At 48.4% G+C, this 13,565-nt stretch overlaps 1 protein-coding gene across 1 annotated transcript in view; it reads left to right on the top strand.

Moving 5' to 3' along the window:
- The window catches only part of LOC142428565 (unconventional myosin-XVIIIb-like), a 181,796-nt gene that overhangs the window by 152,318 nt on the left and 15,913 nt on the right, over positions 1-13,565 (top strand). Inside the window, exon 28 of the mRNA XM_075533417.1 lies at positions 4,627-4,779. Coding sequence (XP_075389532.1) covers positions 4,627-4,779 — 153 coding nt within the window. The remainder of the gene's footprint in view (positions 1-4,626; positions 4,780-13,565) is intronic.

Raw genomic sequence — 13,565 nt, 5'->3', positions numbered from 1 at the left:
CACCATCCATCCATCCATCTATCCATCCATCCATCCATCCATCCATCCATCCATCCATCCATCCATCCATCCATCCACTGTGTCAAGCACATTTGGTCATCTGCTACTATTCTCGTTCTCAAAGCATTCTTTTCCCACTTGAGCCCATGATATCAGCTTCCCATTTCTTTTCCCTCCTCCCCCACACCTTCCTTCATGAACCCTTGATAAGTTATAGATTATTATTTTCATATCTTACATCATCCTCCATCCCCCCTCACCCAATTTTCCATTGTTCATCCCCCTGGGAGGGGGTTATAGTTGATCCTTGTGATCGATTTCCTTTTCTTCCCCTACCCTCACCTACTCTTCCTGGCATCTCTACTCTCCTTGTTGTCCCTGGGAGGTTTATCTATCCTGGATTCCCTGTGTTGCAGGCTCTTAACTGTAGCAGTGTGCATGCTCTGGTCTAATCCGATTTGTAAGGTAGAATTGAGGTCATGATAGTGGGGGGAAGGAAGCATCAAAGAACTAGAGGAAAGTTGTGTTTCTTCGGTGCTGTACTGCACCCTGATTGGTTCATCTCTTCCCTGTGACCCCTCTGTGAGGGCATGTCCAATTGTCTACAGATGGGCTTTGGGTCTCCACTCCATCCCTGCCCCCAATTCACATTGGGTATGATTTTTGTTCTGGGTATTAGATGTGATACCTGGTCCCAACGACACCTGATCCCATCACACAGGCTGGTGTGCTTCTTCCATGTGGGTTTTGTTGCTTCTCAGCTAGATGACTGCCTATTTATCTTCAAACCTTTAAGAGCCCAGACGCTATATGTTTTGATAGGTAGGAACCATCAGCTTTCTTCACCAGGGACAAGGGAACAACAAGTGAACTAAAATCAATGGAGAGAAGGGCGTAGGATGCCTAGTGGGGCTTCATCAAGGGCAATGTAGCAGAGAGGAACCCTTGATAATTAATAAACGATTACTATTTTTTCATGTCTTACACTGTCTGGTGTCTCCTTTCACCTATCTTTCTATCATCTGTCCCCCAGGGAGGGGGTTATATGTAGATCATTGTGATCTGTTTCCCCTTTCTCCCCCATCTTCCCCTTCCCCTCCTGGTATCTCTATTCTCATTATTGGTCCTGAGGCGTTTATCTTTCCTGAATTTCCTGTGTCTCCTCCAGCTCTTCTCTGTACCAGTGTACATGCTCTGGTCTAGCTGGATTTGGTAGGTAGAATTGGGATCATGATGAGGGGTGGGGGCGAAGAAGCATTAAAGAACTAGAGGAAAGTTGTATGTTTCATTGGTGCTATACTGCACCCTGACTGACTCATCTCCTCCTGGAGACCCTTCTGTAAGGGGATATCCAGTTATCTACAGATGGGCTTTGGATAATGGACATTTGATAAACATTTGGAAGCACATGTGTGTGTGTATATATGTATGTGATCAAACAGACCCACACTCACCCAGTTAATTCCGACCCATAGCAACCCTATAGAACTGAGAAGAACTGCTCCATGGGGTTTCTGAGACTGATCATCTTCACAAAAGCAGACAGTCCCATCTTTCTCATGAGGAGCAGCTGGTGGGTTCAAACCACCAACTTTGCCATTAGCAGCCCAGTCCCCACTCATTACACCACCATGGCTCGCTCTATCTATCTATCTATCTATCTATCTATCTATCTATCTATCTATCTATCTATCTATTCCCAAATTTATTTGTCCTACTGTCCATTTACAGGGAACAAAATCACTCAGTATAACCCTGGAAATTAAAAACTTTTAAAAAACTATAGTTCATCCAAAAACTAAAGTCCCAACTTACTGCCATGGAGTCAATTCGGACTCATAGTAACTCTGTAGGACATAGTAGAACTGCCCTTGTGGGTTTCTGAGACTATAACCTGTTACAGGAGTAGAAAGCCTCCTCTTTCTCCAATGGAGTAGCTGGCAGTTTGGAACTGCTGACCTTGCAGTTAGCAGCCCAATACTTAATCCACTACACTGTAACCGGCTTCCATGAGGATAATCTCACTGGGAACCAAGCCCACTGCCATCAGTTCAGTTCTGACAAAGGATGACTCAATAGGATTTCTGAAGCTGTAAGTCTTTATGTGAGTAGACAGCTTCATCTCTCTTCCAAAGTGTGGCTGGTGGTTTTGAACCCCTGACCCCATGGTGCCATCAAGGCTTTTAGGAGATAAAGGTGTCAGCTGGGAAACTCTTCCTATAGGGTGGCGGGGAGTCAGAACCAACCTGACAGCAGCAGACACAGGTTATCTGTCTATCAGATAGTTCAACCGTTAAATCTGTGGACAGAGAGGTTCAGCATGAGGAACCAAGTCATTTTTCAAAGAATTCAAACCCACAAGTAGTGGAATGGCCACGTAAGAGCTGAAGGAATGTGTTTTAGGTCATCAGACAACGCTTAGAATCCCTCCTATTTGTAAAGCAGGGGCCAGTTTACAACAGCTTTCTGATCCATGAGCACACCTGATCCTTGTTTTATGACATTACAGTGGACAGGGATTTTTCATATATCTTTTTTTTTAACTTCTTCATAGACAAGGAATCAGGCTCAGAAAGGGGACATGGCTCAGCTAAGGCTTTTACGACTAGCAAGCCGTGAGCCTCGGTGAGAAGCCTGAGCCACCTCATTCTAAATCCATAAAAGCACAGGGAGGCCCACTGGGTATCTCAGGCAGTGGTGAGCACTTGGGATGAGACACAGGTATTGCCCAGGTGGACAGAAACCAAGTTCCTATGTTGAATTTCTTTCAACCTCTCCATGCCTTGATGCCATCAATGGGTAGGAGCTCTAGTGGCATAGTAGTTACATAGTGGGCTACTAACTGCAAGATTTGTAGTTCAAAACCACCAGCCACTCTTCAGGATAAAGGTGAGACTTCCTACTCCTGTAAAGAGTTACCATCTTGGAAAGCCACCGGGGCAGTTCTGCTTTGTCCTAGAGGGTCACTGTGAGTCAGCATTTGCCCTGTAGCAGTGAGTTTGAGTTAGGCATTGATGAGTGCCAGGCTCTTTCTTTGGTCTCCTGAAGTGTCTGAGAAAGGGTTCTTCATTGATTTCATAGACGGTGGCTAATGGCTTCTGAAGTCACCATTGACTTGCAGAGGACAACCTGGGCTGTGAGGCTGAGTACTGCACCCAGGTGGCAGCCCAGGCCTGCTCTGTGGCCACTGGGACTGTCTCCTTCAAGGGCAGGTCCTAAAGCTTAGGATTTTGAGGGAAGAAAGGTGCTCACCTCCACCTAAGGTCTTACTCCAGAAAATGATGCCGTGTGCTGCTTTGTGACTGGCAAAGGAGACCGGGTAATAGTCAGGTATGAGCCTTTGTGGGTGAGAGGAGAACTGTGCCATGGGGTTTCCAGTGGCCATGGTCTTTTGGAAGTAGATCTTTGGGCTTTGACTCTTAGGCACCTTTGGTTGGATTTGAACCTCTAACCTTTCAGTGAGCAGCTAAGCATGTGAACATTCTGTTCCCTGGCAGAATGACCGGAAGAATCACTAATAAAAACCATTTGCACCACCAGACTTCTAGAGCAGCTAAACGGAGAGAGAGACTTGATCTCAACTTTGAAGAGCAACAGCAGCACTTTCTGAAGTGTAATATCCATGCCAGAGCCCTGCTAGCATAGTGGTTGTGCATTAGGTGCTAACTTCAAGGTCAACAGTTCAAAACCACAAGCTGCTCCTTGAGAGAAAGGTGAGGCTGACTGCTCCTGTAATGGTTGACAGCCTCAGAAACCTACCTGGGCAGTTCTGCTCTGTCCTAGAGAGTCTTTATAAATTGAATCCTGTGATGGCAAGGAGTTATGTAAGAGTTCCCATCCAGGCAGGCATCCTGATGGTGCTGGTTTGGGTAACATCCATTCGGTGCCACATGTTCAGCCTGACATGCAGAGACACACACCATATATGACATGTTGACTCGATGAGTTCTCACAAGCTTACCACACCTCACCAATGGCATAGCGAGCCCCCATAACACCCTCTCCTCCCCAGCCAGTGACTGCCCCCCTTGAACCACCGTTCTTGTGATTCTGATCCATAGCAGAAGGTCCCACTGGGCATAGGCCCTGATCAGGTGGGGGATGGCCATATGGAGGATTTTGATGCAAAATATGAGATGAGATGATTCTCAGTGCACGCAAGCTCTGATAACAGGATACCCACTCACTACCATGGAGCCAAATCTACCGAACAACCCTAGAGATTGATTCCTTGACTATAAGTTTTGCTGGAAGCCAACAGCCCCATCTTTCTCCCTCAGAGCCAATAGTGGGTTTGAACCAACAACTTTTCAGGTAGTAGTCCAATGCATAATCCACAGTACCTCCAGCAGTCTGTAACATTTAGGATAGCCATTCCTTCAGCAACAATAAGGACAGAATCTCCCTCATGTACATGTGCTATGAGCCAGCCATTAGCTTAAGTGTGTATTTAAATTTCTCAGCATCCATCCTGAAGATGAAGAGAAGCAACAACTTTCCTGCAGGGTCACACAGTGTGCACAGTGATAGAGGCTGGGTTTGAAGGCAGAGATCCCGGCTTCCAAGACCTCAGGTCCTGGTCACTGTACTGATGTCTAAGCTCATGGATCTTTCTTTGGCTTCCAGATTGGCCATAGGGACTTTGATGTGGAGAAGCGTCTTCGGAGGGACCTCAAGAGGACCCACGCACTCTTGTCAGATGTACAGCTCCTCCTCAGGACGATGGAGGACACCAAGACATCAGTCAGCAAGGAGGAGCTGGAGAAAGTACACAGTCAGGTATGTGAGAGGCCGTCTCTGGGTGAGATGGCACAGGACTCCCTGAAGAAAGACATGGCTGTGTGGCCTGCTCCTAGCTGGGAGCATGGCTGCCACGCTGCTCTCAACTTGGGGACATTGGGACTTTGAGAGTTAAAGCAAGGTGAAAGGTGATGAGCAGGAGCCCTGATGACACAGTGGGTTGAGCTTTGAGCTTTGAGCTAGTAACTACAAGACAGCTCTTCCACAGGGGAGAGATGGGGTTGTCTGTTCCTGGATACATTGACAGTCTCAGAAATCCTAAGAAGCATTTCTGCTCTGTCCTGCAGGGTTGCTGTGAGTCAGAATGGACTTGACATCAGTGAGTTTGTTTTGGTTTGGTTTGGCTTGTTTAGTTTTCTGAGATGAAGCAGAATGGTAACCCTCAGGGCCTGGGCAAGGCCTTGTGATCACAATATAAGTGTGTAGGTGTGTGCCCACACCCTTGTGGCCAACAGGGATGGGTATAAAACAAACAGTAAGCATGCTAATAATATGAAACCTAATCCTAATAATAATGATAAGAACCAACAAGAGGTATTCCATTGAGGAATAATAATGATATTGATCATGATACCATATCAAACCATGACTATTGCCATCAGGAGTCCCCACCATGTACACAGTTATTTTTTGCTATATTCTCTGGGTAGCACATAGAAGGGCAGATCCTCATCTCTCTCTGTCAAGGGTTTGAGTTACTCAGAAGGGAGTTGACTAGCACCAAGTCAATCACATAGATAGAAAGCAGTAGCATGTGGATTTGAACCCAGATCTCACAGACTCCACTATCCCCAGCTAGTCCAAGGATGGATGCAGTGAGGCCAGAGCTGGAGCTGAGGGGGACCTCGGGGGATATGATGGTGTGAGCTATGCAGGGAACATGCATTGGATGATGGTGTGGCTGTGCAGGGAGCAGGCATTGGGGTCATGATGGTGTGGGCTGTGCAGGGAGCAGGCAGTGAGGACATGATGGTGTGACTGTGGAGGGAGCAGGCAGTGAGGACATGGTGGTGTGACTGTGGAGGGAGCAGGCAGTGAGGACATGATGGTGTGGGCTGTGCAGGGAGCAGGCAGTGAGGACATGATGGTGTGGGCTGTGCAGGGAGCAGGCAGTGAGGACATGGTGGTGTGACTATGCAGGGAGCAGGCAGTGAGGACATGATGGTTGGCTGTGCAGGGAGCAGGCAGCATGGTCAAGGGTAGCTGGTAGAGAATGGTATGAATGGGTCAGTGCCTAGCAAGGTAGTGAGATGCTTGGTGAAGGAGATCTCCAAGCAAATTGATTAAGCAGGACTCTGGATTGGTTCTTGCCCCATGACGAGCTGGCAAGGGCAAGGGTGACCCTGTGTCCCTAGGGAACACGCACAGTGACCCTCTTCTGAGCCCCTCCCTGCCTTTGAACTAGTCCACCCCTTCATTTACCACCCACCTTATGGTAACATTGCCATCGTCACTTCCTCCTCCATCCCTGGCTTGGAGTCAGTTGGCCTCTAGGGTTTCTGCATTCCACTTAGCAGAGGACCCCATACCCTACCTGCCAGTTTCCTTTTAAAAAGTGCAGACACCCAGGACCCCAGCCAGCTCTGCCTGGCCCCACACAGGGGCATGCTTTTGAAAAGGGACCACAGTGGTTATGTTTCTTTTTCTCTCTCTCTCATTAGTGTTGCCCAGCTCTCTCCCTCTACAGGGTTAAAATGTGTGTTCTTGGGAAATCATGGTATTTAATGCAGGAGCCTTGAGCAGAATCAAAGAGCCTCCTTCTTCTCCAAGTTCTTTTCCCCCTGCCTCTGCATCCGGCTCCCATCAAAGGAAATTCACAAGCCTTGGCTTTCTGAGGCTGTTGTCATGGAAATCGGCATAAGGATGGGATTGCCTGGACCAGAGGTCAGGGTACAGTAGCTTTGGCTCCCAGCACACGTGTCCTGGATGCTGGTGCCGGAGCTAATCAAATAAAACCGAGATGACATTGGGCATGACCGTGTCGCCTCTCTGATGAGTGCTCTTTGTCCTTTGCCTTTTGGGCTCCAGGGACAGAGACAGAGGGAGCTGTTGGGGGAGGGGACAGGTGGCAAAACTAAGTTTGCTGCTGACTGAGGTCTGCCCTGGAGGGCACTGAGCAGAGTGACTCTACTCCTCTGTGCCTTCCTTCCTTCATTCATTCATGCAATCATTCGCCAAACATTTAGGCATCGCCTACAGTGTTTGATGCACTAGATTGCTGTTGTTTTGGGGAGACTGTCAAGTCCACTCTGACTCTGAGCCACCTCCAGTGACAGAAGACAACTGCTCAGTGGAGTTTCCTAAGCTGTTATCTTTACAGCGGGGTTTTGTTCTGTTGTACATCAGGTCACTGTGAGTCGGAACCAACTTGATGGCACCTAACAGCAATTGTTACGGTAACTAAGCCATGGTATTTTCAATCACTCCCTATGCATGTGAGAGCTACACAACGAGTAAAGAAGTCAGAGGAATGGATGTATGTGAACTACAGTACTGGTGAAGAACATTGAAAGTATCATGGGTGGCCAGAAAAGCTCAGGTCTAGTTTTGGAAGGACAGTGAGAATGCTCTTTAGAACGATAGAGAGACTTTGTCTCATGCACTTGGGATGTGTTATCAGGAGAGACCAGTTAGTTTCTGGAGAAGACGTAAAGGTGGAACCCTAAACCTTTTGGTTAGCATTTGAGCACTGACCCATCACACCCATTGGACTCAGTGGGCCTGTCTGACTCCTGGTGACGTGATACAGGGTTTCTGAAGCTGTTGAATTTCTCGGCAGCAGATAGCCCCATCTTTCTCCCACAGAGTGGCTGGTTGGTGCGAACTTCTTACCCTGTGGTTAGCAGTCCAGTGCTTAACTGACAGCATCACCAAACTCACTGCCCTCAAGTCACCGTCGATTGACAATGACCCTATAGGACAAGGTGGACCTGCCCCTGTGGGTTTCTGACACTGTAACTCTTGATGAGAATAGAAAGCCTCATCTTTCTCTCATGGTGGTTTCAAACTGCTGACCCCGTGGTTTGCAGCCCCACTTGTAACCCCTATGCCACCAGGGCTCATCGCCAGGGGTGTAGCGGGTGAGCATAAAACATATGCTCCTGTCTCTTCATGAAACCTGTCAAAAAGGACAGACAGATAATAGGACAGATCAATAGAATCCTCACATGCCTCAAGCCAAGGAGGAGGGGCCATGCCCTGTGCTAAACAGCAGGTTGGTGGCTTGAGTTTGCCCAGAGGTACCTCAGAAGAAAGGCCTGCCATTCTATGTCCACCCCTCCCTCATCCCCCCCCCCAAAAAAAAAGAAGCCAGCCATTGGTAGCCTTTAGGGAGTACAGCACTACTCTGGCACACACATGGGGTCACTGTGAGATGGAATTGACTCAAAGGCACCTGGGTACTCATCGGGACTCACAGAGTCTCATGCCGCTTTGGTGGTCAGCAAAGCCACCTCAGAGGATTCCAGGGCTGCTCAAGGGGCTTTTTATTTGAGTTCGGTGAAGCTGGGCTCGAACCCACATCCTAGTGCTCCAAACGCTGTGCTCTCTGCCTCTTCTTTCTGGCTCCTGCCTATTCTGCAGCTATGGGAAGTGACCAGGAGGTGCACTGAGCAAGGTAGCTCTGAGTGTTCTGCAAGCTGTTTTATGAAGAAGGAAATTTGGGGATCTGGCACAGTGTCTACATGTTGGGCTAACCACAAGGTCAGCAGTTTGAAACTACCGGCCACTCCATGGGAGAAAGATGAGGCTTTCCACTCTTGTAAAAAGTTAGTTTCAGAACCCCACAGGGGGCGGCCCTTTGGGTTCGCTGTGAGTTGGCATTGACTCAATGGCAATGAGTGTGTTTTGTGATGTTTTGTTGTGGAAGGCTCCCTGGTGATGCAGTGGACTAAGAAGTGGGCTGCTAACTACAAGGTGGTCAGTTTAAAAGCACCCACAGCTCCACAGGAGAAAGGTCTGTTCCTATAAAAAGTCATAGTCTAGGAAACCCTGTACAGGGCGGTGTTGAGTTGGCCTCTGCTCAGTGACCCTGGGGCTGTTGTTGTTTTTACTCTCCAAAAATGAAACCCGCTGCCAGCAAGTCAATTCTGACTCATAGTGAGTCCATAGAACAGAGTAGACTGGGCTCTTGTGGGTTTCCAAGACTAACTCTTGACACCAGTAGAAAGCCTTGTCTTTTCTCCCATGGAGCAACTGGTGGTTTTGAACTCATAACCCACTACATCACCAAGACTTCTTTTTGACGCCACCATCTGATAGTGCTGTGATCTTGGGTAAAGGATGTGACCTCCTGGAACCCTTTCCTCCAGGGTGGGGTGTCGCCAGCTTTTGAGGAGCCAGGGAAGCCCAGGGAACCCCCGAGATAAAGCAGAGCTTGCTTATCAGAAGGGCAGTCAGCCAGAGAAAGGGTAACTGCCCAAGGGGCGCGTGATGGGGTGTATTTTCATTTCCTTTGTAGGGATACTATGTGAGGATAACCTGAGGCCAGGTTTCTCGGGGTTCGAAGGTCCCTGAAGACCCCCACATCCCCTCCCCTCCCCCATCGCAGATCCCATGCCTGCCATTTACGGCAGCAGTGCCTGGGTTTCATGAAAGAGGAAGCCTTTGACTTTGCTTCGGGGTGGAGGGGTGGCTCCAGCTGTGTCTGAAATGATAGGGAGGAGCTTCTGGTTGGCTGAGAAGCAGAAGAAGCTTCTAGAAGGAAGCTCCGCTAGATTCCATCCTTGCAGATGTGTGTAGAGAAAGGACTCAGATGCAGGAGGCTACTGAACCGAGAGGCTATCAGAAGCTTGTGATCGTGGCGGATTCCACCAGCGCATTCACAAGTAATCTGTCAGGCAGACAGGGTTTCCTTTTAGTACCCATACTTGGCTCCCAAAGGCTCCAGTCCACTGAGAAGGGTCTGGGGAGGGAGGGATGGCGATCTACTTCCAGACATCAGTCATTGAAAACCCTATGCAGTGCCGTTCTAGTCCAGCTGCCAGAATCCAAAGAACCTTGTCCCTCTCCCTGACTGTCCTGAGAGCATCCTTTTGGTTCTGAACTTGGATCAGGAAAACCAAAGAAGAACCAGTGCACTGGGATGCTGGTGCTGGGGAAGAATACTGAACATACCACGGACTGCCAAAAGGACAAACAGCTCTGTCTTGGAAGAAGTATGACCAAGATTGTCCTTCGAGGCAAGGGGGGTTGAGGGTGGGGACTTCCTCTCAAGTATTTTGGACATGTTATCAGAAGAGACTTGTCCCCCGAGAATGACCTCACGCATAGCAAAGTTGAGGGGCGGCAGAAAGAGGAAGGCCCTAGATGAGATGGGTGGGCAGCGCGGCTGCAACAGTGTGCCCAGTAAGCACAAGCGTGATGATGCACAGGACCACGCAGTGTCTTGTTCTGTTGTACATGGAGTCGCTATGGGTCGGAACCAACTTGACAACATCTAAAGCCCCCACCCGCTGTGAGCCCTGGTGCAGGTCAGTTCATAAAAGAGGATCCAACACAGGAGGAACCCCGCACCCCCACCTGGGGCAATATGGACACAAGAGAGGAGAGAGGGCCAGGGGTCAGGTCTCTTAGTTTTGAATGCTGCTTCTGTTGCTGAATGAACTATATGACTTTGGAGTCATGTTGAGGTCCCTGATCACATGGCCATCATTGGGCTTCACAGTAGACTCTGGCTGGTGACCATGCCAGTGACACAGGGCATAAGGGTTAAAGTGGACCCAGTGCAATGGGCAACAAGGACAATATGCTTTTGGTGGAAATGCCTGCTTTCTGCAGCCTCCGAGTTCCTGTGGGGACAAGTTGGTCCCAGGGTGCTGGACAGGTGCAACACATAGCAAGTGCTGGATGCGACCGGAATCTCAAAAGCCTAAGGCTACCCAGTGGCATAGTAGGTTACATATTGGGCTGCTAACCCCAAAGTCAATCAATTGAAGCCACTAGGCAAAAAATGAGGCTATCTATTCCCATTAAAAGAAACCATAGGGCAGTTCTACTCCGTCCCACTGGGTGACATGAATCGGAATTGGCTCCATGGCAGTGAGTTTGGAACTTATTTTGAGGTTGAGGTGGACCCACTGGCCTCCCAACCCCTCTTATCAGCACCGGTCATTGACAGCTGTGGGGTTCTGGGCTCACTGCTCCATGAGACCTCTGGAACAGCAAGGTGTAGGCAAGGTGCAGGGCCCATCTAACGGCACCTGTTCTTTAGGCACCAATTACTAAGTAATTCCCAGGGAAGGTTTTGACTGCAAACAAACAAACAAGTGTGGAGACAGCAGCAAGCCCAGCACCCAGCACTATAATTGAAATAATCACTGTGTAGAATTAACACCTGGGAAGTGCAGGTGTGGGCACCTGATGGCCGTGTCACTGGGGTGGTGTTGTCATTTGCTTGTTTGTGTGTTTATTTCATTTACCTATGCCTTTGCCCTTCATTGTGTCCCCCAAAATTCTTACTATTTGATTTTCATTGTGATTAAACGGAGGATTATTTTTTTCACTGAACTCTTGGATTGTTTGCCTAAGTCCAAGACGGGCACCTTATTCCTTTTTCCAGCTGAGAACAAAGTCATTGACAATTCTCAACGCCCTAAATAGCTCTTTTAGCTTCTCCCTTCTGACCCCACCCTGCCCTACTCAGGCTCCTTAATGCATGCCCCCCCTACCTTTTTTGCTTGTTTCCCCCACTGAGCTGCCATGCTCCAGCTTCATCCCAGTAATCTATCTTCCACTGGACTTATGTACAGAAAAATTTAAAAATTTCCAAATCACCCTGATTTTCTGTAATCAAAAGCCACCATCGGTCTTGGCATCCTGCTGTGTTCAGAATTAAGTTCAAGTGCCCAAACTTGGGGGCCCCTGGTTGGTATAAATAGTTCACACATTCAGCTATGAACCAGAAACATTAGACGTTCAAGGTCACTCAGGGGTGCCTTGGAAGAAAGGCCTAGTGATCTACTTCTGAAAGAACAGCCATTGAAAACCCAATGGAATCCACTTCTACTCTGACACCCCTGGAGGAGACCAAGGTTAGTGTTGACCCAATGGAAACTATTTTTCCCCTGAACTTGACCCACCATAGAGCCCTGGCTAGCCCCTCCCCTTCGGATGATCTCCCCACTAGCCCCAGGTTAGATGCGGTATAAGCTGGGGGTTCCATCCTCGCCTCTGTAGGAAAGCTCTGCCCTGTGCTCGCCTCTCAAGGCCCTTTGGGCAGGCAGACCTGCTGTTCATTCACTGAACTTGAGCTTGAGCATTATCTTCTTTTGGAGCCCATCTTGGACCGCTAGCACACTGACCTGAGTTTAGTTTGGGGTTAGTGGATTCTGAATTCTAGCGACACTATTGGACAGAGTAGAACTTCCCCCTAGGGTTTCTGGGCGGTCATGTTTACAAGAGAAAATGTCTAGGTCTTTTCCCCTGCTGACCATGTGATTAGCAGCAGACAATATTAAAGGCTCTTTGGTTTTAACGACCAGCAAGGTCAGCTGTTCATGAAAAGGTTACAGCTTGGGTAAGACCAGATTGACAAGAAAAACAAACCCAGGGACACCCATATATGTGTAAAAGAACTTTATAGCAAGAAGCCTTATATATCAGGAAAACATCCCAGTCCATTTGAACGCAAGTCCATAAGTTCGATACAAGTCCATAAGTCCCTCTTCAGACCCACCAAGCCACATGCAATGATGCACGATGCAGGAAGATCGTAGGCTGGTGGGTGCAGAGCTGTGTGGATCCAATGGTGGTGGCCACATCACAGAGCTCACACAGGCCTCAGCGTGGCTCCTTGACAGGAAGGGGAAGGCAGACCGAGAGGAGGTTTCCAGGACCCTCTTTATGAGAAGGCCCCACCCACAAGGAGGCATGATTAGGCTGTGACCTGATTGACAGGCTAGACTCCGCCGCTACACTTTATTTATCAATGTCACATGAAATTGTGTAGCTACCACACAGTTCATTCAAAGCACCTTGGAGGAAAGGCCTGGCACTCTTGCTTTGCCAACAGCATTTAGGAAACCCTGTGGAGGACAGTTCTATTCTGAATCGAGTCCATGTGATAGCAACCATTTTGTCTTTGTGGTTTCTTTTAAAGCCCTACTATACTATTGTAGTTCCTCTGTGCATGAGATTGAAGAATCAACTTTGCTCCAAATCCTTCAGGGGGGTTTGGGAGCAGGGGGTTGGAAGTTTGGAAAGTCTGTTGAGTCATGGGAGAAGGTGGTGGTGGTGTAAGGTGCCTTCAGATTGGTTCTGACCCATAGCGATCCTATCTACAATAGAAGGACATGCTGCCTGGTCCTGCACCATCCTCACATTTGTTCCTTTATTAAAACTCATTGTCACAGCCACTGTGTCAATTCATCTGTCACGGGCATTCCTCTGTTTTGCTGCCTCTCTACCTTACCAAGCATGATGTCCTTCTCCAGAGCCTAACATCTCCTGACAACATGCCTCTAAGGAGCATTCTGGGACAGCCTCTTTCAAGACAGTTGTGTTTGCTCCTTTGGCAATCCATGGTACTTTCAATAGTCCTCACCCATACCATGGTTCAAATACATCAATCATTCTTTGGCTTTCCTTATTCAAGGTCCAGCTTTCACGTGCACAGAAAGTGATTGAAAATACAATGGCTTGGGCTATAGTCCTCTTAGTCCTTGGAACCTCCTTGAGGATTCTAAAAGAGTCAGCACTCTGTAGAGGTCTTGTGCAGGAGATTGACCCAATGCAGTCTATCTTTCTAACTCTTAACTGCTCCTTCC

This window comes from Tenrec ecaudatus, chromosome 16, assembly GCF_050624435.1.
Source record: "Tenrec ecaudatus isolate mTenEca1 chromosome 16, mTenEca1.hap1, whole genome shotgun sequence".
NCBI lineage: Eukaryota > Metazoa > Chordata > Mammalia > Afrosoricida > Tenrecidae > Tenrec > Tenrec ecaudatus.
This window is presented reverse-complemented; position numbering and strand designations above follow the sequence as displayed.